Source organism: Procambarus clarkii, chromosome 48 (assembly GCF_040958095.1).
Source record: "Procambarus clarkii isolate CNS0578487 chromosome 48, FALCON_Pclarkii_2.0, whole genome shotgun sequence".
Lineage (NCBI taxonomy): Eukaryota > Metazoa > Arthropoda > Malacostraca > Decapoda > Cambaridae > Procambarus > Procambarus clarkii.
The window spans coordinates 14,272,353-14,297,419 of record NC_091197.1 but is presented as its reverse complement, the minus strand read 5'-3'; the positions used below and the strand labels follow the sequence as shown (position 1 = coordinate 14,297,419).

At 38.8% G+C, this 25,067-nt stretch overlaps 1 protein-coding gene across 6 annotated transcripts; it reads right to left on the bottom strand.

The window, feature by feature from the left end:
- Window positions 1-1,452: 1,452 nt before the first annotated feature.
- mdlc (RING finger protein mdlc) lies at window positions 1,453-22,610 on the bottom strand. 6 transcript variants are annotated; one of them, XM_045752951.2, is made up of 6 exons: window positions 22,377-22,610; window positions 12,229-12,343; window positions 10,521-10,659; window positions 8,281-8,416; window positions 5,147-5,363; window positions 1,453-2,288 (listed from the first exon to the last, which is right to left on the bottom strand). In XM_045752951.2, the coding sequence occupies exons 2-6, from the start codon at window positions 12,233-12,235 to the stop codon at window positions 1,948-1,950; spliced, it is 840 nt and encodes a 279-aa protein (XP_045608907.1). In that variant the 5' UTR covers window positions 12,236-12,343; window positions 22,377-22,610; the 3' UTR covers window positions 1,453-1,947. The 6 variants fall into 6 exon arrangements, with proteins under 6 accessions (XP_045608907.1, XP_045608908.1, XP_045608911.1 ...); XM_045752952.2 differs by lacking the exon at window positions 22,377-22,610 and adding an exon at window positions 14,105-14,244; XM_045752955.2 differs by lacking the exon at window positions 12,229-12,343 and having other exon boundaries at window positions 22,377-22,609.
- Window positions 22,611-25,067: the final 2,457 nt, after the last annotated feature.

The window sequence follows — 25,067 nt, the reverse complement described above, 5'->3', positions numbered from 1 at the left end:
GCAGTTTCAATAGCCTATAAAAAAGGCTGCAAAAGAGCAGGTCTGGAATAGAACATTACTGAGAAGAGCATTCAAATGCATGTCACCATAAAAAAAAAGTCTTGCTCCAAGCCGACCAAGTTCAACTATCCTCTAAGTAAGCACTACGTCTCGTTAACTGCATGTGAATTTCACCAGCTGTACAAATAAACAGCCTTACTTACCTCATTCATTAAGTACTAGAAGTAGTTACAGAAAGCTAGTCTTTTTTTTTTCCAAAGATGCTGTACTGTTTTCTGCAATATCACAATGAAATAAAGATAGTGTGTATGGATAGCCACACACACTTCCTGGTAGGCGGTAGGTAGGTCGCTTCCAGACAACCTTGTCACTTACTATCATGTTGTGTTGCTCCACCTGTTCAGCTGCCCCAGGTCTGTTCTCCACCCTAGTTGGTAATTGCTTTTCACCATCATGATCTCAGCCAGCTATATATGTCACCAAAGACAATGTGTTGAGTTTGCTGATTGTGGATGTGACTGCATCTGAAACTAAGTACTGTACTCATCTGGTTTGAGCCGAGATTTATGTGATGATTGGATCTTACGTGCGTGGAACCACTAAATCCCCAGTAACAACTTGCTGAGCGCACTGCTATAGTAACCAGTGTGAGCTTCAAAACTGATAGGTTGTATATTGACTCTCCTCGTATGCCAACACCTAAGAACTTCCCTGGTTGTTTTCCAAGAGGAAGTGACAGCATGAGACAAATCATACATCCACATATAGCTATGAAGTATAGTGCATGCTATAGATATTTAATTCTTTCAGAGAGTGTGCTCCATGAATCTACATTTCATTGTTGAGCATGCCATTATCCATGTCCAAGTACCTGTGCTTAATGAATTAACACTTGTTCCTTTCATTTGCTGTAGTCACTATGCAGTTACTTGTAGTGATTTTGAGGATCAACGTCCCCATGGCCTGGTGGTTGGTGATCTGGTCAAGCTGGCTGTTGAATGCGGCTGCTTGCAGCCTGACGTATGAATCACAGCCTGGTTGATCAGGTAGGCAGGTTAACCAAGTACCGTGAGGCAGAATTGTTGCCAATTAATGTTAAGTATATGAACTGTTCAGTCGTGAACCATGTCAGTAAGTCAGTCAAATCTGTGTTATTCAGAGGAACTCTTACCATTTCTTGTAATGTAATGTCATACCAGATTGTCTCATTGTCCAGTTATTTTGATAACCAAATGCTGTTGTTGGGCAACCAAAAATTATGATATCCATCATGGCAAATTAAATTAGGAAGCTGGAATCTAGCTTCCTAATGGAATCTACTGCAGTAATACAATTACCTTTTGGCTGCCACTGTATTGTAAACTAGTAAAAATGAGTGGTTTGGCAAATCGTCATAAACTATTTTAACAAAATTATATATTTATATATTTTCATAGGATATTGAGAATCTAATTATAGCATGATATTCATGTTTTACATTTAAACCAATGAAACAAATTGTGGGATTCGTATGTAAGGTCCCTTAACATTATGCATTATGGGAGTTCTTGAAGTCAGAATTTTATAAGAAAACAAATCGGTACGTCTGAAACAACTCTGATACAAACTGAGGCTGAATTGCACAGCTGATTGTACATTACATACATTCAGCTCAAATTATGAGTATTTTTTCTGAGTTTTGTATCATTTACCATATTATAACATTGGTGTCTGTAGACAATGCAATATTCTTGAAATTGGCACAAATACCAATGCACAGTTCAACTTTAGCATTTTGTAATAAAGAAATCTTAATGAACAATACCAATTAATTCTTAAAAGATATAAATTATGATTCCATGCAGCCAACAACAGACGTATTTACTTTGCTATTATAAAATAATCTTTCACCTCAATTACTTTTGTTTTAAAATATAAAAAAAAAAACATTTACGAAAAATTGACATCTTAGTCACTGTCATCCACGTCTTCATTTTTAAATCTGGCTATGAGCTCAACAGCTGGGTTAAACATTCCTCCCGTATTTTCACTACACACATAACAACGTTTCGTTTTCTTGAAGTGGTCAAGGGCACACTTTTCACAAAAATAATGTTTACACTTGGTAACCACTGGATCTGTGAAAGACTGTCTGCAGATGAAACACTTGAAGGGAAGATGCTCATCGTCACTTGGGATCTCCCAGTTTTCATCCGAGTCACAGTCTCCACCTCTCTGCTTGCTAGTTTCTAGCTCGAGCTGCCAGCCTAATTTGTAATCTGTCCGGTCGTGCAAAAACTTACAGCTATCTGAAAATAAAAAGCAGCATTAAGTCTTTTGGACTACACATAATTTAATCACTAACTTTTCTAATCTTCAGATATCTATGTAGTGGACACAAATTATAGTTTTATTAAATATTCAAATGTACTCAATTTATAAACTTACAGACAGAAGCCAATACTTTGATATACAGTAGTAGAATGAGTATGTAAATTAAATAATGCTTCAGAATCATCATAGACAAGTTGCTTGAGGCATTAAATTAATCAAATAAATTAACAATTGTCTCTATAACTTTAAACAACTGCCAACATAAAAAAAACAGATTCAATATATGGTTTCTCTGCCACAGTGAATGAAAGTGGATATACTGTACTAAGAAAACACACAATAACTAAAAGGAGATTTGAATTGGATAGAATAGGACTTGAAAAATATGCAAGGGATAAATGGTATCCTAGAAATAAATGCCTATGGTCTGGGAACACAACCTCCACTTATAGTATAATGCTTAGGGAAAATTGGTTTCCGATTTACAAGCATTGACCACCTGTAGTGTGCAGAGAATAAGTCACAATAACGTGACTGAAATAAATAACACATCCCTCACATTCGAAAAATATTTAAAGTGATGATGTTTTGGCCTATCCTGGGTTACTTGTAGTAACTTTACCTGTAGTAGAATTATTCATTATGCTCTCATAATCTCGATATGTTTTTGAATGAAATTATAACAAAATGTTTAAATAGTTAACTGTACTTTTTTGCCTGGGAATACTGGGGAACAAAACCTGGTTTTCAGCTCTCCAGACCCATGTTATACAAAAACTAAATATTTTTGCAGCAACCCATAGCAATCTTGTTTTATAACATGACGTCATGAGGTTTTTTGGTTAGTACTGTACCGGGACATTTTATATACAGTATGTTTATTTTTATTTTTTGTTTGGCATGCTCTGGAGATAAATCCCTCTTTCTCAGCTTATCACAGCCAAACTCTAGAACCTAAATTTTGTTGGTTTTCCTAAATTCTTACACTTTCTCTATAATTTCCTAAGAATTAATACTGAATTTCCTCAGAAAAGGTGCACAGGGTAGAAAAATGCCACAATGGAGAGACTAAGAGTGTGCCGTGTATATACAGTACAAATAAATTACAGAACAACAGGTGGTACAACAGGATGAATGTGGCTCAATGAAACACCAATAAACTGAGACAAGAACACACTCATTATCTCTTCTATTAGTGACATGCAGCGAGATGTCGACTGACCAAATCTGAGGAAGCGGTTCGTCTAATTACCACAAGCTACACAAGCTTCACAAAGCTTCACAAAGCTTATGTTAGTAATGAATAATATGATATATTTACTCATTATAATGTTGGTGCTGAATGTACAACACGAGAAACATAATTTTAATCTGAAAAAGTATATTTTTATTAAGAAATTAGACGAAAATAAAGAGCTGGTGACGCCAAATAAAGTCGACGATCCAAGTGTCGGTTAGGTAAGGTTAGGTTTGGTTAGGTTTGGTTTGGTTTGGTTAAGTTAGGTTAGGTTAGGTTAGGTTAGGTTAGTTTAGGTTAGGTCAGCCTAACCTAACATTTCATATTTATTCATTACTAACGTATTGCCAGGAAGCTTTCTGAAGCTTTTTGAAGCTTGTGTAGCTTGTGGTAATTAGACGGACCCTGAGGAAGCAGTCCCTCAACTGGCAGATTAAAGAAGGACAGCAGAAAGTTGCAAGGATTGAAGGGAGAACAAAACAAATACAACATCTGTAAAAAACACACAAGAAGTGCTTGTGAAGTAATGTAATGTACAAGTTTATCATTTAAATTCAAGTTCAAAAACCATATGTGTATATGTTTGTGAATTTATCATTTATAAAATTACAGTACATTATTTAACCAAAGTCATTATAATAGGATAACATGTCATCATAATAATTACTGTATGAACTAGATTTAGAAGCTATATTTTCAGTGATTTATTAAACTGATTACAGCTGTGAGTGAAGTTAAAAAGTGTTGTAGCCGCAACAACAAAAATTAATAATAAGGGACACTTTCCAATCACAAATTTTATACTAAATGCATGATAATACTGTACTATAATACAATATTATTATTATTATTATTATTATTATTAATCACACAGAAGTCACATTACTGTGATATATATCAATGTGAAAATCCACTAGGGCTATGAGGTGGGTGCTAACCTATGACTGGACTGGCTTCAGTAGGAGCTTCCAGACTCCCTGTGATTTCAGTAGAAATTCAGTTGAATGATTTTAACAAGTCAACGGTGGTCTAGTGGTAGCATATGTGTGTGGCTTGGCAATTCCAAAGTCATAGGTTCAGTACACATCTCATTGCCCTAGTGGATTTTCTCAATAATAATAATAATTAATAATAATAATAGTATTATTACTAAGTATAGAAAAGTTGCAGTAGGAACTTGCCAGCTTGAATTTCAGATACTGTATATGGTTTGGGTGTCCTAATTTTCAGCCATGTTATTATCATGACTGCATCACAGATGAAAAGGAAATTCGCAGTTATCCAATGACCAGCCACAGCTCCAGATCCCCCAGATATATTTGTTCAACTTACAGCATACATTTATTAGTGAATTCTGAAAACATACTTTTCTAATTATAACTTCATTCACTCACAAATCTGATAGAAGTAGATGCAATGCATCATGATAAAAACATTTAGGTGATGCCTAACCTCAAATAAAATTTATATACATGTACAGTAGTATATGCCCATTGAAAATACATACAGTATTCGAGTATAACTCAGCAAGTTCAACTGGGTAACATGGAAAATCACTAGAATTCAAACGAAAGTGCAGTACTGTATATATAGTACCTCCAAAACCACAGAATCCAGTCTCCTTGTAGTCCTTGCACAGATCTGGCTGGTAGTCCCATCTTACTGTTGCTCGCAGATGATCAGGGGCTCGAATGGGACCTTTGCGGACCCCTCCACTTGCTGCATTACCCTGAGCTGTATCTTTCTTTTCATAGAATTGACTGTAGTTATTCAAGCCACGATATATTTTGTCATCTGCTTGACCTCTAGTTTCCTGTTGGATACGTAAAGATATTATTATGAAGCAGCCACTAAACTGGAAGACTTTTATGCAGAAACATTACAAACATCAAAGATAAGCAAAATTTCATACATTCATTTCTTATCACGCTCAAGTGCTATTCTCAGAAAAGCTTGAGGTAATCTTAGAAACTATGTACTTGATAGTAGTGGTCAGGTCACCTTAATTCTCATGTACCATATTTGTTTGAGAGGTTCAAAGAGGTTGCAGTGTAATTATTTGCCAGATAAGCAAATGACTATTTTATTTCTTAAACAGCAAATGGTCAGTAAGTAAGGAATTATCATACAAAGGCATAAAATTGTGAAGACTTAGTACAGTGTTGTGGGACATTCAAAAAATACTAAATATCACTCAGGATCCAAATACAAGAGCGAAAAGATACAAGGTGACCTACAGCAAAGGTATCTGATATGGATATTCAGTAGCCCTATCTTCAAGGACTTCACAGGGCCTGATGAGGAACTAATAACTTTTTTGAAGTAATGAGTTTAGTTTCTCGATTCACCTGTGACAATTCAGTAATACAAAATCTCCAGTCATAACTACATGTAAAATGATCCACTGGACTGGACCCCACAGCATACCGTAAAGCAGCAGTTTTTACAACCTTTTTCCCTATATGTATCCTTTGAGCATTATTAGTGTCATCAATGTACTGTACCCAGGATAATAAGAACCTAAGAAATGTGCAGATTAACATTTAGTTTTGTATATTTGTAAATAGTATCAATAAATGGGTAGCTGCATAACCATTTAATGTGTTATTATAAATAAAACAGTGATTGAAAAGAAAATTGCAGAACAATTTCACCTTCACCTGTGGGTGTGCAGTATTAATTTCAAGGCTAATATACTGTGTTTTAAATGTGCAAAAACTACACAATTAACCATCGTTTGAAGATTCTTCACGCCAAGTAACAGTTTTGGTTAAGGCACATTGAGGTTGGCTGCCACATTCAGCCGAGATCTCATTTTAGATTCCGCGAGAAGTAAGCCAGTAAGTTAGTCATTTATTATGCACCTCATACCCATCCTGTGGGCAGTGATGGAAAGGGATTACAGAGGCACATAATGGGTTTAGGAATCGAACCCCACACTTCATTTAGTTAAGCAAATAACAATTTGCCCGAAACGCTATGCATATTAGTGACTTTAGGTATTGTATGTACTAGCTCTATCTATAAATCCAACCTTATGTTTGTAAATCAACTATGAATGTACTTTTCCTCAATAAAAATTTATTTATTTATTTTGCAAAACTAAGTTACATAATTTCCCTTTTCTTTTATACAAATACTGTACATACAGTATACAATATCAATAGTATATTTATATCGAGTGATTCAAGAAGTGGCCTACAACAGTCTCCATACAGGCAGTTTGCATTCGCAGTCACTTACAGTTACTAATGCTACTCCTCACACATCCAAGTGGATGCCAGCTTTAGTAATGAGGATGAATTGCCACAATGCTGGAACATTTATACAAACAAATATGTTGTTGGGAAAGGTAAAAAGAGAGCAAACAGCTTCCACTGCAGGACATGAGTAATGACTTGAATATCTTATACCAAAACTTAATAACAGATTCTTTCTCAAAGAGATCATGAGCGCTTATCATTCACAAGGTCAATAAATTCTACCTGAATATCTTTAACATAAGCAATATTTGTATAAAAATAATCTCTAATTAGCTTTAAAGCCACAACCTGTGGATTTAATTGAATTTTAATTGCATAACCTGTGCAATTCTGTAATGGGACATGGTGAATACGCACAGTAGAGCTCGAGAACATTTATGGCATTTAAAGGGAATTTTGATTTGCCTTGATTTGACCGAATCAAGCACAAACAATCCTTCACCCAGTACAACAGACTCCGGAAACAGAATAAGGAACAGTACCACCAAAGGTGGCTGGCTGCCTCCAATCCTTGTCCAAGCTGGTCCCTGGTGCCAGAACTAATCAGACATCAGTTACCAAAACTGGCAAATCACAGTAAGGCTGTCATAGCAGTTGAGAATAGTGGAAATGCTTGGAAGCTGTAGGAGAGTGAGTACATGACCTCACACCCAGCTGGATGACCTGATGTTGTAGCCTTGGGCAATTTCCCTGGGCAATACGCAGCATCTTACTGCCTCTGACTACCACTCTGCTCCTCCTGGCTACAGCCCTGAATACCATGCATACTCAGACGACTTTTCTTTTCTTCCTTCTGGCATTCTTGATAACAGGGATATGATGGCCTTCGTAGTACCCAAAAAGTGTCCATCTTGTCCTCTATCTATGGATAGTAAGTATGACTGTCCTAAATGCATAACAAACAACTTAAAGACAGTGCAATTGTGCACTGCATCGAGATCCACATGACCGCTTCCAACGTGCACATGCACTATAAGGCAGCATGATATTCCTATACTCTCTCACTGAAACAAGAACAGTGTTCCCTCTATAAATACAGAAAACAAATTGCAAAAAATCTCGAGTGCTCCACTGTCCCAAGTACGACAAAGAAGGCTATGTAGAGAAATAGAAACGAATGAGCTAAGTTGAAAGAATCACATAAAATCCAGGAGAGGCAGATAGCAAAAGGCCATAAGTGAAATAAAGGAATCTAAAATACTTTTTCTTCTATGCAAAATTTATAACAAAAACTATATCTTACATTGGGCCCTTGCAAAAGGGTGATGGAACTTTTACAGATAACAACAAAGAACTGAGTGAAATACAGAGGTTACAGTACAATTCTGTTTTCAATGAAACTCTGAACACACTAAAGATCAAAGATCCAAACGGATTGTTTATGAATGTGATACCACCATCAAACCTTTCATCATAAGTCATCCTAACTCTGATAACTGATTACAAGATTCTTCATTTTATACTTACTTTATTAACCTGAAGTGTTCTTTCATAAATCGCCTGAGCATCCCTATCTTTTTCTGTCTCAAACTGAACTGTGGATGTAGCACCCATGTCTTTTGGTCCTTCTCTTTCTCTCGTGCGTTGAGACTTGTACGCTGCACTGTAATTAAAATTAATTATAGTTTATTATAATTATCATCATCATTATAATTATTATCATCAGCAGTTCATAAGATTAATCAATAAATACTTGTCTTTAATAAATATTTTTAATTATTATAAAAAACAATTAAATGTAATGAAACACTTCTTTCTGATAGAGCTCTAGTGGCTCCTTTTATGTCAGTAGGAAGCAGGGGTGAGGGGCACCCAAGAACTCTCAACAGATTCCCTGGAAGCACCAGAAGCCTGCCATGAAGGATCCTGGGCAGAGCCATTGTCCTCACCCAACACCTGAGAATGAAAGGCATTCTACCAAGGAGGTCTGGAGAGGGGTCATGAAGACAAAACTTCAAGACACCAGTGAGGACCAGATGGCTCAACAACATCTGCCATGAAAGAGGATGGGACCACCCTCAGAGAAGACCGAGCTACATCACCAAGCTAAACCCTGCTGCAAGTCTGAAACCCTCAGACACTTCGGAGTCAGAAACGAGAGTGGAAAGACCAAAATCCGAACAAACCACACCCACAGGAGGAAGGATTGTAGGTGTCACCAACCCAACAAGTAGTATGGCAGAGGCAGAGAGAATGATCATCACCCAGTAGTAGAAACAATGGGCACCCATCAGACTCTCAAATACTAGTAGCGAGTGCAGACTCAATGGGTCAACCCTCAACAAACCATGCCAAAGACCTGTGTGGAAATTGCCAGGGCATGAAGGTCATTAGCCAGACAGGACACCCAGGCACTGGAGACACTCACTGAAAGAACAGACACCAAATGCAGCCAGAACTCCTAAGCTATGAAAGGCAATCAATTCATGTCAAATAAACAAGCACATGAACCTCCAGCTGCATCTGAAACACAACCAATTAGAACACCCCCTAACCAAAAGCTCAAATATTTGAAGTCAAAAAGGTCATGTACAGACCAAGGTGAGGCACTCCACTCCAGTAGTCTTCAGTTCAGTTAAAGTAGGTTCAAGTACCTACATTAACTGACCCAGAGTTTACAGACCTAGTGGCAGTCTCAGAATTAAGAGGAAGAGCAGGAATAAGATAGGAGGTGAAATGACCGAAGTAAGCCTGGAAGCGGTAAAGAGTTCATTTAAAAATTCTACATATTATGGAGTCCAAAAATGAATATAGTGTTCCACACATGTTAAGCCAGTACAAGATGCACACCAATTTTAAGAACATTAGAAAGAGAAATCCTGAAAAAACTTTTAATAGTTGAAGAAATTGCAAAGAAACAATTCCTTTCTTCAATTGCTTCCCCTGGCTCATTAAATGATCCTTCTACTTCAGCACAACCTGTAATTTAACCAACAATTACATCTGTCTCATCTACATAATTTCCATTGTTGGGGACAAAGTCTGTACCGAGTTTCCTCTTGGCTGAACTATTGACCTTCCCCAGGATGCAACTCACAATAGTTGCCTAACTCCTCAACCTGTCCTCCCACAAAAAATGTCGCTTTTTGCTAGTATGCGATACATAAGGAAAAAACTGTCTTACTAGAAAATGAAAGTGGCTCGCAAAAGTGACGTACTATCCCATTTTCAGTTTTGGGTTCTCTGGTAGGTTAGGTGGACAGTTTAAATTGACCATTTTCTTGACGTTGGGAAACCTTAGGAGGATGGACTGAACTCCCGGGTACCCATTTACCACTAGGTGAACAGAGACATTAGGTGGAAGGAAACTTGCCCAACCATTTCTGACCAAAATACTTTTTGTCAGTTCCAGAAATCAATGTCTCTGCAGCCCAGTTTCTGACCCAACCTCCTGGATGGTGGTCTGGTAAACTAGGCCGTTAGATGCCGTTGCTCACAGTTTGACGTATGAATCACAGCCTGATTGATCAGGGTGCGATTCTTGAATCAATCGTGATATAAAAAGACTACTGATATACATTTTGAGGTTCAATTCCTGAGCCCACTTTGTGCCTCTGAAACTCTTTCCACTACAGTCCATAGGATGGGTATGGGGTGCACAATAAATTAACAAAAATCAGTGGAAATTAAACCTTCCAGAAGTTGCCAAGAAGTGAGATGAGAAATGATATACGTAAATAATAAATACTTTATACTAAACAGTGTACCTTATATCATCATCACTGTCATCACTTGAGGAATTATCTTCATGTATCCTGCCTCTATTCTTGCTTCGCTGAACCATAGGGTTTCTTAGATCAACTTTCTTCTCTTTCTTGATTACTTTTGTGTCATCTTCACTGCTACCTAGAAGAATGCAATAAGCCTTTTTAAATTAGAAAATTAAATTCCAGTTACAATACTCATCTTGTGGATCTTGGAATAACTTCAGAACTACAATGCTTATAAATTATTGTTAAGCACAGATTATTCTGGTGAAGAATCACAAGTACAAGTTACACTGAAGACTTGTGCCTACTTTGATGTTACACAAGAAATGATCCGCCTGTGACTAGTGGATGGTTCGCAATCGGCACGTGGCTAATTTGGTCTTAGCTTGTCAAATTACCAGAAGCAAGATAAATTGCTTTGCTAGTTCCTCCAACTATTAGTCATTATATATAACACAATGCAGACAGCATGGTAAACACTTAAATTTTAAAATAGGCTAGACTCTTCACCATCATAGGGAACCTTGTGATTTCTTTTAGGAATATGGTCACAAAGACCCCTTTTAAGTCAATAAATTGCAGTATCTCTGAAGTTGCTACAAATAAAGTAGTAGTAGTAGGCATCAATCGGTCTCCGGAGACTATGGAGTTGCACTCTGATTATCGGTCTGGAGTAGCCTCTTCAAGGCGCAAAGCAAGGGTAGGTTGATATGGGGTAGAAGCTGCCACCCATGCAGCAGGTCCCCCTCTCCACGGTGCCACAAGTCTTCAATGGAAAGGCAAACTCCAATACAACTATTATCTGAATTGATAATAGTTGATCATGAAACTATTATCAGAAATTATAAGTTTCAGTGCCATTGCAGGAACTGTCAGAATGAGGTTGAAGGCAACAACAAACTGCCCTAGGGACTCCAGCTTCAAAGTTTACCTCGAAGTTGGTAAAAGAAGGCACAGGGACTCTAAACCCGGAGACTGCCATAGTCGGGGCCGGAGAAGAACGACCCCGAAGCAGAGCTTGGGCTGCACAAGCCCCAAGCGGTGGACGTCCAAGCCCCGCTCCTACGGGTTCCAGACAGAGAGCATCACAGCCTCCTTTTACCTGAGGTTAGCTTCCTTCATGACCCAGCAGAAGGAAGAGTAATACTTATTAATTACAACAATTATTATTACAATACTATAATTAATTAATAATTATTAATTAGTACCACATGATTAAAATGCTATATCTTAAAGATATATTTTCTTTTGTTAGCCAGTATTCTGGGAGAAATACATGTCATTCCAATGAAAATAAATATTTTGCATTGATAATAAATGATCATGTAAGCCAATAGAATATAATCACCCCATAGCAATGTAATTACATGTATAAATGTAAGGATTAACTTCTGTAAGGCATTCTGGTTGTGTGTTTAGGCTCATCAACAATGTTGCATTAATACATTGCTTAATACTACATTGGTAATGAGCAATTGATGGCCCTGGACCAACCAGCAAAAACAAACACAAAAGTAGGCATTAAGTGTGTTGTATGTGAAAAGTACCTTTGAGTAAATTCAATTGCTTGGCCTCTAAATTTATTTTCTGCTAACAACAAGGGTGAAAATCCTGCACTCAGGGAGGGCAACATTCTAAGTACATACGCTGTACTGGCACTATTTGGAACTTTTCATTTATTTTCCCAGTTATAATAGTAGCTTACCTGACATTTACCTGGTGTCAGTTCTGCGAGTTCTTCTATTTCCCCAAGCTCGGCCTGAGGCCAGACTTGTCTTGTGATAACAGCACTGTACTAGAGGGCATTGGAGATCATCCAACTGAAGCAAGATGGAGAAAAATTTGTATGTACTGCACAGTCAAAGCCTTTACAAGCCCACTTTGACAAACTCCCCCCACCAAATTGTCAAGGAGCACCCGAACAAGCTGCTGGGAAGTTCGTTTAGTTGCCTACACCTGCCATCTGGTGGCAGTACGTGAAGTACAACACTGAGCACTTAAAAAACAATAAGCCAGACAACTACAATATATCCATTATTTTTAAAAGAAATAACACTGTAATTTGGGAAGGCCAGGTAAGAAGAGTAGGATCAGAAGCAACTGAAAATCTACTTATAAATAGTGAAATCTTAAAAAATCATACCTCCATTTAATTTTCTACTTTATTGACCACTGAAAACTTAGATCTAGACATGGATATTTTATTTTCCCTGTTGAACTCTGGATTGCCACATTTAGTAATTTCCAACAGATCTTATTAGTTTTTTGCTGTCTTTGGCTTTTAATATTGTAAATATTATTAAAATTGTATTTCATTTTTGTATATGCTTATGCTTTTAAATTTAAATTTTGCCCCATGGGGCAAGTTTATTGGGCAGCGCCGCTCATCCTGTGAGTGGACATACCGCCATAGCAGCATGTACAACACTCTCCAATAGGAAGAAAACCCGCTGGGTTGTTCATCCTGTCACTTGTACCCCAGATGCAGCTGGGATTTGCTGAACTGTCTCAAGTGAACAGCTCCTCAAACAAGAAGATTAACATATGTCAACCCTTAATATCTTATGTTATCTTGCAGGTGCAAAATGGGGGAATCTTTTAAGAAGTGTCAATATTTGACAAATAGTGTTTTCCTAACTCAAACAATATGGGGTTTATTATTCTACACATATTTCTAATGTCTCTCAGGTGTTCACATTCTTTCAGGTAGTGGTCAAGGCAGTGTCCGTCACTTTCATCACAGATTCTGCAACTCTGCTGCTCAGCTGTTGTTTCCATTCCGAAATGCCATGGATATTTGTATCCAAGACGGATTCTCGCTATTACCGATTCTCTCCCGCATTCTCCTCTTCTTTGTCCATAATGATTGGGATTGCCTGCTGCAACCATGTTGTACCATCGGACAGATTCACTGGTTTGTGCTTCTATCCCCTTTTCCTCAGTTACCTTGTCACGGTGATGTTGCCTGACAATACCTCTAATCTGTAGCAGAGTCTTGGGTATTAAGTATTCAATATGGTCTCCTTCAGCGCCTTCAGCAGCCAGCACATCTGCTCGTTCATGCCCACATATTCCAACATGGGAGGGTAATCTAGCCTTGTTGAAAAGCAGAGGTGCAATAGATATGCCAAGACAATTCTAAAATAAATAAATAAATAAATATAAATAAATAAATAAATAAATGTTTATTCAGGTAAGGTACATACATACATACAAGAGATTTTACAAAATTTGATCGATTTATAGATAGAGCTAGTACATACAATGCCTAAAGCCACTATTACGCAAAGCATTTCGGGCAGGAAAAACATTAATGACTAAAACCTAATACTAATTGAGTACAAAGAATAAAATGTGTTGAGAACAAATAAAAATAAAAATAAAAAAAGGGGGAACATGGCTGAAAAAGCAGCACAAATACAATTATCTACATTCAGGCCCAAGACTTTTCTAGAGCTCATTTGTCAATGTTTGTGTAGACATAATGCAATCAAGGTTAAAGATATACACTATCAATACACAAAGTTTATTAATAATAGACTAACTGCACAACAGTTTCCCTTGGCGGTCCCAATACTTACTATTACCACTCCCAGCTTTTCTCTTGCGAATGGCGCCTCCTGGCCTACTGGATCGTTTCTTGAAGATGAACTTGGTAGAAGATTCAGCCATAATTAAACCAATTAGAGATTAATATAAAAACGTTGAAGACAGCCCCAGCTCCGTCGCCTCCAGTGATCACCTTGTCAACACTGGGGAGCATCATTGCCAAGTGTTTTTATTGCACGTAAATAATACTTCTATAAGTCATTATGCTCATATAGTATTAATTTAACCTAACTTAGTAGATAGATATATTTTTTAACGGATGCTAAAATTAATTATCAAAAGCTTTGTTAAAATATCTTTGACAAATAAGTGCCATGGAACATTTGGCACATGAGGATAGCATCAAAACAAATGTTGTGAGAAGGTATACAAGTCACTTCGTACACAAGACGCTTCGTAAACGGATTTTTGAAACTTACTTAACCTAGCTCAACCCAATCAAACCTAACTTAACCCAAACAAACTTAACCTAACCAAACGAAGGCAAATACACCCTAACCTAAGCTAATACAGCCTAGCATAATAAAATATACGAGTTTAACAAACAGGTTAACTTGTTAACAAATACGCTGTGCGTATTATAGTGGCTTTAGTAATAGTATGCACTAGCTCTATCTAGAAATCCAACATTCTGTTTGTAACTCCTTTTGAATGTATGTATTTTTACCTGACTTACTTTTATTATTATATATAAAACCAGCTTCGACGAATCGTCTCGTGTTCGAAACGACCATACCCCGTGCAAGGGGTGTTGCGCGCCAATTTCGAGTGTAATTACCTAAGTGTTGTATGTCTATTCAGAGTTAATATGTATTTAGTGTGTTTAGGGTGCTGTTTACCTGTTTCCGATGGGGGATATAAATAGCCTAAGCTACTCTATCCCTTTGAGATGTATTTCTTCTTGTCTCAATAAACATACTTGAACTTGAACTTGTATCTGTTTCCAGTGGGCGTTGTTCACTTTGTTTGGGTTCTTGGTGTTATATATCATTTACTGGTAGGATGTTGTTGATGACACTACATCTTTTCAAACCCCATTCCATGCACTCTGAATGAATGAGTGAGAATGTAAAGATACCATTCTTATTTTATTGTTTTTATTTTATTCAAAGGGAAGGGAGTGCCACCTCTGGCTGGAAGAAGGGGGGACCCTTAGCCTCGGAGGAAACCACACATAACGCATTAGAGGGAATGTTTGGGTCCCCTCCAATACAGTTTCTGTCCTCCTACCACCCACTTCCTTTTATTTTTTTTATTTTTTTTTATTTTTTTATTTAAATATACAAGTTCCCAGTAAAGCCTCCCCGGAAGCCAGTGTAGGGGCGGCGTGGTTTCCGGAGGTCCATGAAGGCCCAGGTGTAGGGGGGCGTGTGGTTTCCGAAGGTTTCCGGATCCAATTAATCGATCCAAATATTTACCAATGACGGTTATGGTATGTGGGTGTAATCTTATCAGGCTATCGTCCAGCTCTACTACACTATCTCCAGCGAACCCGCTTTCACTGGAGCTCCGTTAGCTGGAAATAATTCCTCACAAAAATATTGCCCAACCATCTTTATAGATAATTAAATTTATTAACTAACTACTTATGTATCTATGCTTGTTATAATTCATTGTATCGAGGGGACAGGCATAAGAACATAAGAACATAAGAACAAAGGTAACTGCAGAAGGCCTATTGGCCCATACGAGGCAGCTCCTATTCTATAACCACCCAATCCCACTCATATACTTGTCCAACCCGTGCTTGAAACAATCGAGGGACCCCACCTCCACAACGTCACGCGGCAACTGGTTCCACAAATCAACAACCCTGTTACTGAACCAGTATTTACCCAAGTCTTTCCTAAATCTAAACTTATCCAATTTATATCCATTGTTTCGTGTTCTGTCCTGTGTTGATACTTTTAATACCCTATTAATATCCCCCCGGTTATGTCCATTCATCCACTTGTAAACCTCTATCATGTCACCCCTAACTCTTCGCCTTTCCAGTGAATGCAACTTAAGCTTTGTTAATCTTTCTTCATATGAAAGATTTCTAATTTGGGGAATTAACTTAGTCATCCTACGCTGGACACGTTCAAGTGAATTTATATCCATTCTATAATATGGCGACCAAAACTGAACTGCATAATCTAAATGGGGCCTAACTAGAGCAAGATATAGCTTGAGAACCACACCAGGTGTCTTGTTACAAACGCTGCGATTAATAAATCCAAGTGTCCGATTTGCCTTATTACGAACATTTATGCATTGATCCTTTTGTTTTAAATTCTTACTAATCATAACTCCCAGATCCCTTTCGCAATCCGACTTCGCAATCACAACACCATCTAGCTCGTATCTTGTAACTCTATCATCATTACCTAACCTCAGAACTTTACATTTATCAGCATTAAACTGCATCTGCCAATCCTTTGACCATTTCAAAACCCTATCTAGATCAACTTGAAGTGATAGTGAGTCCTCCTCCGAATTAATTTCCCTACCGATTTTCGTACCATCGGCAAATTTGCAAATGTTGCTACTCAAACCTGAATCTAAATCATTTATATATATTATAAACAACAGAGGTCCCAGGACAGAGCCTTGAGGCACTCCACTTACAACATTTTCCCACTCTGACTTGATTCCATTTATACTAACTCTCTGTTTCCTTTGGTATAGCCATGCCCTAATCCAGCTTAATATAGCACCCCCAATACCATGAGACTCTATTTTTTTAATCAGTCTTTCATGTGGCACTGTATCAAAAGCTTTGCTAAAGTCAAGGTATACAACATCGCAATCCTTACCACTATCAACTGCCTCAACAATGCTAGAATAAAAAGATAACAAATTTGTTAAACATGAACGGCCATTTATAAAACCATGTTGCGACTCAATTATTAATTTATGTTTTTCAAGATGAAGACGAATTTTATTTGCTATTATAGATTCGAGTAACTTTCCCACAATAGACGTTAGGCTAATTGGTCGATAGTTAGACGCAAGTGATCTATCTCCTTTCTTAAAAACTGGTATCACATTAGCAACTTTCCAAAACTCTGGCACTCTGCCTGACTCTATTGATTTATTAAATATGGTTGACAGTGGATCACAAAGCTCCTCTTTGCATTCTTTAAGCACCCTGGCAAACACTTCATCCGGCCCTGGGGATTTGTTTGGTTTGAGTTTTACTATTTGTTTAAGAACATCCTCCCTGGTAACTGCTAAACTCGTCAACCTGTCCTCGTCCCCACCCACATAGACTTGTTCGGCTGAAGGCATATTGTTAAGTTCCTCTTTAATAAATACAGATACAAAATATTTATTAAAAATACTACTCATCTCTTCATCACTATCTGTTATTTGACCTGTCTCAGTTTTTAATGGACCTATCCTTTCCCTAGTCTTAGTACGATATAACTGAAAAAACCCTTTAGGATTTGTCTTTGCTTGCCCTGCTATGCGAACTTCATAGTTTCTTTTTGCTTTCCTTATCTCTTTTTTAACATTTCTAACCAGCTGTACGAATTCCTGTTCTAAAGTGACCTCCCCATTTTTAATCCTTTTGTACCAAGCTCTCTTTTTACCTATAAGGTTCTTCAAATTCTTTGTTATCCACTTTGGGTCATTAGTATACGATCTATTCAATTTGTATGGTATACTACGTTCCTGTGCTTTGTTTAGAATATTCTTAAATAAGTTATATATTGAATCCACATCGAAATCCCCATTTAAGTCACCTATCGCTGGGTTCATGTCTCGCTCCAAGACCGGCCCACACCCCATACCCAAGCCTTTCCAATCAATTTGACCCAAAAAATTTCTTAGGCTATTAAAATCAGCTTTTCGAAAATCTGGCACTTTAACAGAATTTTCTCCTACTGGTCTATTCCATTCTATGCTAAATCTGATTTCTTTGTGATCACTGCTCCCTAGCTCACTCCCTATTTCGATGTCATTAATTTGCGTTTCCCTGTTAGTTAACACTAAATCTAAAATATTATTTTCCCGTGTTGGTTCCTTAATGTGTTGCGTAAGAAAGCAATCGTCAATTAATTCTAGAAAATCTTCTGCTTCACTATTCCCTGTTTTGTTCAACCAGTTTATTCCGCTAAAATTAAAGTCACCCATGACATAAATACTGTTAGATCTAGATGCTCTAGATATTTCATCCCATAGATGCTTTGCTTCCATTCTGTCTAAATTTGGTGGCCTATATATTACTCCTATTATAATATTATTTGCTTTTTCGTTTAATTCAATCCAAATAGTTTCTGTGTGTGGCTCTGTTTTGATTCCCTCTTTGAGACTACATTTCAAATTGTCCCTAACATATATGGCTACTCCACCTCCTGAGTGTATTCATGGCAGCCTGAGTGTATTCATACACGTTAGTTATATCGAGGGGTCCCCCATTACTGACCCCGCCCAGGATGCAACCCCACAAGCTGACTAACTCTTGAGTACCTACTTATTGCTAGGTGAACAGATACATTAGGTGAAAGGATCACCCCACAAGATGGGTTATGGGGTCCTTTACTACTCCCACAAGATGGGGTAACGGGTCCTCAACCACCCACAAGATTGCTATGAAATCTACCACCACAGGATGGGTATTGGGGGGGTGGGGGAGATCCACAACTGCCTGCACGTATGTGAACGACAAAGAAACACCTGTATTTATGTGAACGACACAAAGAAACACCTGCATATATGTGAACGATAAAGAAACACCTGCATATATGTGAACGGCACAAAGAAACACCTGTACATATGTGAACGACACAAAGAAACACCTGCATATATGTGAACGGCACAAAGAAACACCTGTACATATGTGAACGACACAAAGAAACACCTGCATATATGTGAACAGCACAAAGAAACACCTGCATATATGTGAACGGCACAAATCCGTGAACGTTATCAACTTGTGATTACGAATGACGACATTTTCTTGATACACACATTTTCTTTTACCTGTGACTGTTTTCAATCTACTTCTTTTGCAGCCAGGTTTGAAGCCGCGATTCCTTGGTTAATCAAACTATTACTGTTCGCAGGTCCGCTTACTGAAGAACGTATCTATTTTGGATTCAACAAACTGTGATCAATGGGGTTCCTTAGTGCGCGTGTTAGATCACGGATGTGGGTTCAGGCTGTGGTGCCGGTGATAACATAGATATGGTAGGTTGGCCGTCGCTGATAAGATACTAGGGAGCCAGTTGTGGCGACTTGCCGAGCGAGTGTTGGTGAGAGTGCTCTCACAGTCACTAGTGCAAAGTGTTTTAAGTGGTAAGTGTTTTGGCGAGTCTAAGTGTGTGTATGTGCATGAGGCTACTATGCTGCTGCTCGCTCTACGTCTTATAATTCCTGTTGTCGGGGACAGGAAGACAGTACTTAGGCTTATCGAGCTCAACTTAGGCCTACTATTGACCTTCCCCCCATGATGCAACCCACAATAGTTGCCTGACTCCCGGATACGTGTTTTACTACTAAGCGAACAGAGGCATCAGATGAAAGAAAACGTACCCATCCATTTTGGGCGCAGATTGAACTTGGGTCCCTTGGTTGAGAGGCAAGGACGCAGACCACTGTGCTACAGCCCCCAGTTTACGCTGTGACGCACAATGTAATGGATCGCGCTGGCATCAACTCGCTGCTGACCATTATAGTCTGCTTTACCACTACTCTTACCGAGAAATTTGCTTACATGTGTACTGTAAAGGGAGTTTGGGTCTGAAAAATAATACAAAGCCAAACACGTTTACCAACAGAAATAAACAAATAAAATAAATAAAATAAAACTTTTTCATTCAGCAAAATAACAGGTTGAGATCGTGAATAAGATTAGATTTTTTTTAATATATGCGAAAATAAGTCTAGAAGTGTCATATTCTACCGCACGTGGACGGTGTCGCAGGTGTCCTGATCGACCTGCAGCTCATCAGTCGTATTAATACATGGTCTAGGCATTAGGCTTTATAATACAAAACTAAAAAAGTCGTCTTATGAAACAGTATTAGCTTTAAGCAATATTCTGTACATATACACACAGAAATCACAATTGCGTGATGCATCAAATGAATGCTCTCTCTGCTCTGGAGGCTCTTGGACGCAGGTTCGAATCCTCGTCACGGACCTTGTGGATTTGTTCATTTTCTGTACATATAACTTATTTTTTCACCCTTGGTGAGTGCACTGATGACATGTATCAGGCGACTTGGGTCGCGGGAGCTGCCACACCCACACGGCTGGTGCTTCATCCCTTAACTGTCATCTTTATGAAGTTTTTGGTTGATGAGTCTATTTGGGAAGGAGTAAGGGAGGGAAAAGGGATGGCGTGCACATAGTGGGAATATTGAGTTGGGATTTAAAGGACGAGTCAGTTTAGTTCATTTACACCATTTGGTCACCATTTGGTCCGGGAGACATCTCCCGTCACGCAGGGTGCAGTTGCGCCTCCACAGATCTCCAGTATCAGCTCTTGATACTGGTAATGGCTCAAGAGGGCCACCACTTACGGGCTATTCATGCCCGTGCCACCTCTTGGGTGGCTTAATCTTCATCAATCATTAGTTCATTTATTATGCACCCAATACACCATCACGCGATTGGTAGTGGAAAACATTAGAGGCATATAATGTGCTCAAGAACCGAAGCCCCGTGAATATTGATGAGAAGGAACGTTAAGTTTAGTAGTCATTTCATTCTGGTGTTGGAGTTGTTAAGAGTGAGGTGTGTGGTGATTAGTTGGCTATTGTGCGTCCCAAATAGCGCAGGTTTGTGTTAGTTTAAATGGTTACTGGCTTTCTCTCACGGATGTCAACGTTGGGGGCCTCAGGCTACTGGCTTGCTTCAGTTTTGTTTTCATATAGGTGCTGGTTGGGTGTGAGGTACCATTATTCAAGGAGGTCCCTTTGGATTTGTTCTAATAGATTTACGACAATACAATATTACACGACTAAGTTATCGTCACTATAAATATCCACGATTAAATTATTTATTTTGTAAAATAACTGTAATACAATATTGTACAGCGGCTTCCAATTAGCTGGAACAGACCTGTTAGATTAATTGGGGTCCCCCTAGCCAAGGGCAAGACCGTCAGCGCGGCCACCCATCCAATACTGGCCAGACCCAACGGTCTTGTATATATAGTATACGAATGCTGGATTTATATTGTCTTAAATTATACCAAAAGATAAACAAGGTAAACTGACATTGTCAATATTTCACATCTAGATTTTGTAACAACCACTTTGGCCCTCCAGCAGTTCCCCTCGCATCAAGCTCACTAGACAATCAATAAAACAACATTAAACGCTATATACAAAATTAAATGCGATCTGCTACATGCCTTTTATTTATGTTTCAGATTCGAGTAGCAAAATGGGGTACGACATGGATGATGAGCGGGTAAGTAGCAGCTCCTTGTCTAACCACTTGGGCTGGACGGTAGAGCGACGGTCTGGCTTCATGCAGGTCGGCGCTTCAATCACCGACCGTCCAAGTGGTTTGGCACCATTCCTTTCCCCTGTCCCATCCCAAATCCTTATCCTGACCCTTTCCCAGTGCTATATAGTCGTAATGGCTTGACACTTTCCCCCTGATAGTTCCATTCCATTCCATTCCTTGTTCCAGCCGCTCAACTCTGACCACCATTATCTTTATGCTTACTTGAGTAACTCTTTGCGGTGACCGTCTGCGGTTCTCGTTCTCTTTAGTCAGGGAACACCACTCTACTGGTGCTGTCCCGCCCGGGATTCGAACCCGGAATTTTTTACTGTGCGTCAAGAACGAACCCGACTGTACTATCGGGACCCTTTCATCATCATCATATAAATAATGATGATGTACCGCCCCACTCCACTCATAGTTCACACAGGGAACTCACAGCTCGCGCCTCACGCAAAATGCCCTCTCCCCCCCCATCCCTGAACAGATCCTGGGAGTTAGGCAACTGTTGTGTGTTGCATCTTGGGAAATGTCAGTCACTGGGGAGATACCTGGGTAAGCATAACAGGTTTAAAGAATATTTAAAGACGAAATTAACAAGGCAAAATAAAATAAATATGCTTGTATTTGTGTGTTACCTTACCTAGATTTGTCAGACCCAGCTCTTGCACCTCGCCTGTCAACAGCTGTCAGGTACCTGGTGACATTGGCTATATGCGCATTTAACGCTATCACAAAATATTCATGCATAAATTTCAATTGAAAATCATTAGTTAAATTTTGCTTGTAGCTTACCAGTATCACAACCTTGCCATCAGTCAGCGCGTGCAGTCCTTCAGCTACGTCAGTAATTGCTTTTTATTTAGACTAAAACGCGACTGACAGTTATCCGCCACATTGCTAAATAAAGTCTCCTAAATGGAAAGTGGAAGCTTGGCCTGTACACTTCACCAGCAGCCACAGGCGAAAATAAGGACACAGCACTTAACACTGAAGTTCTACTACACTCCGTCCTCCTCCAGCTCTTGTGGCGTACTGCTGGGTCCTGACTGGCTCCCGGCATCCTCGTCGAGTTCTTTTGAAATTGTAGTCTGCTATTGGCTACTGAAATGACGTCATCATTACCACTCTTCTCCCTCATCTTACAGGACAACCACACACTCTTCTCCTTCCCTCAGGACCACCACACTTTCTCATCACCTTACAGACCCCCACTCTCTCTCCTCTCTCACGTTGCTTGACTCAAACCACTCTTTTTTTGCCAGGTGTGTGTGTGTGTGGCAATGTGCATCCATGTGACCAGGTGTATACCGGGCCAGGTATACACGTGTGAACGGTGTGCGTGTGTAGCCAGGTGTATGTAACCCGTCCCCATCATTAAAAGTTTGTGTTTGTCCTACAGCCGACGGTGGGGCAGGTGCCGCTGCTCATCTTCACCTACCTGGGCTTCTCCTTCTTCGTGTCCGGCTTCATCATGACGGTCCTGGCCTACGCCCCTACGGACTCCTACCTCATGGTTATGATTCAGGACATGGCGGTCATGAGTTTCCTCGGTCCCATCATTCTCGTCATTGGAAGTTAGTACCTCACAATCCTGTTTTCACTTTCAAGTTCTCATACATACTGTTTTGACCTGTAGTTTTTATGAGGAATTTTGTGGGAGAAGTGAGTAATCAATGATAGTCAGAGACTATCATTATTCTTAAAACCATAGACTATCACTGTTTTTACAATCATAATCAGACTATTTCCGTCCCTACTGTCATAGTCATAGGCTATTCCTGTCCTTACAGTCATAGTCATAGCCTATCACTGTTCCTACGGTCCACTTTACAATATGATCGTACAAAATATAGATTAAGGCACTCAAAAAAAAAGGCCGACGTTTAATACAAATGGCATGTCAAAATGCAATAAGTTAATCATACCTCGCTTAGGCCCAATATAAGCATTCCTACACCTGATATATATACTGTCGTAGGCTTATTATATTACATGTATGTTCTATACTAGACCGAGGAGAGATTTGATTAGGGTTTTTGCTTGATTTTCTTCCTTTTATTGATATATGGAGCATTAAATATATTAAAAATTTTAAATTGGGAAAAAATATTAATACATAACATGTCAGCTATATTCGTAAGACCACAACATGAAACAATACGGGGTAAAGACTACCGTAAAATGTTAATTATATGAAGTGAGTTAATGCAGTAATTTTGGTTTTCCAGCTATCATGCTGCTAGTGTCCATATTCTACTGCCTCTTCAACAAGGAAGATGATTACTAGACTACGATCATGCAACACACACACAAGCCTATATAAAACAGAGCAAAATCAATGACAGGCACCATCATTGGCGGGCCTGTGTGCGTGACCGGTCGCCCTCACAAGCCATCATGACCACGTCAACAACTAAACAAAAGAACGGCCAGCATTCAAACAACAAATGGGCGCATCCGATCCCACGATCGTCGTCGCCCCTAAATCAACACAACATTCAAACAACGAAAAGGATTTGTTGCTTAAACGACGAAAGACAAGAACAAATGACTAACGACTATTATTTCTGAATAAACGACAGTCTGAACCTCCTAGTTGCTTCATGTTTTCAAGTAGTTAAGTTGGTGAGTGTGACAATACCAAATGAAAATTGTTTAATATAGCCTAATGTTTTAATTACGAAAATTAAATTTGCATCTAAGACACATGACACAATGAATTACATGTCATTGCTCTACACTGCAATTATTCTTGCCGGATCATAACAAATTATATTGCTTTCAAGATCTTACCCGAACTTGCGTGCCATTCTTCTAAAATGTGTGATCAATCTCGTCTGGCTAAAATATAATTGTCTGGGTTTGCTTTGTGTCTACCGCACCTAAATATGTCTATCCTTTGGGGGGTATTTACTCGAAGATAGAAACCAGGTTGGTAATTAATTAGAACAGGCGATCTGACGTCTCGGGAATGGACGGTAAGAACGTCTTGTAAGACAGTAAATCCCGATTACAGTCTTTAGTGACGCTAACTGGTAGTTCAAAACACATATACAGGTTCTGTTTCATGTTGTTCTGTTTCATATACACACACCCTGTTATTTGTATATGTTAGCTAAATATAAAGTACGTTTTATGCTATAAAATGTATGCTTTTTTGTACTTATTTTGTATTGTAAGCCTATACAAGCATAGTTTTAAGAAAGCTTTTCATCTCCCGGCCCTAGTGACACAAGGCATTACTACTCCACGAGACGGGTAAGGGGAGCATGAGGCTACCGTGAGAATATACCTTGATTTTGATCATTAACTGAACCGAGAATGTGATATCAACATTTCCTTTACCACAATACCAGGTGTAAAAACGCGTTTTCAGTCCATTTACTGAATGCACATTTTTTCGACATTACATAAGAGAAGTTCCAATAAAACAAACCATTAGAATCCTATAACTTATAATATATTCCCATTGGAGTCATATTA

Excerpts from the sequence above, each read along its gene's own strand:
- mdlc (XM_045752950.2), bottom strand. The coding sequence starts at position 14,195 with ATGGCTGAATCTTCTACCAAGTTCATCTTCAAGAAACGATCCAGTAGG. Across the intron at positions 10,660-14,104 it reads AAAAGCTGGGAGTGGTAATA|GTAGCAGTGAAGATGACACA; the intron begins GTAAGTATTGGG and ends GCATTCTTCTAG. Across the intron at positions 5,364-8,280 it reads GAACACTTCAGGTTAATAAA|GAAACTAGAGGTCAAGCAGA; the intron begins GTAAGTATAAAA and ends CGTATCCAACAG.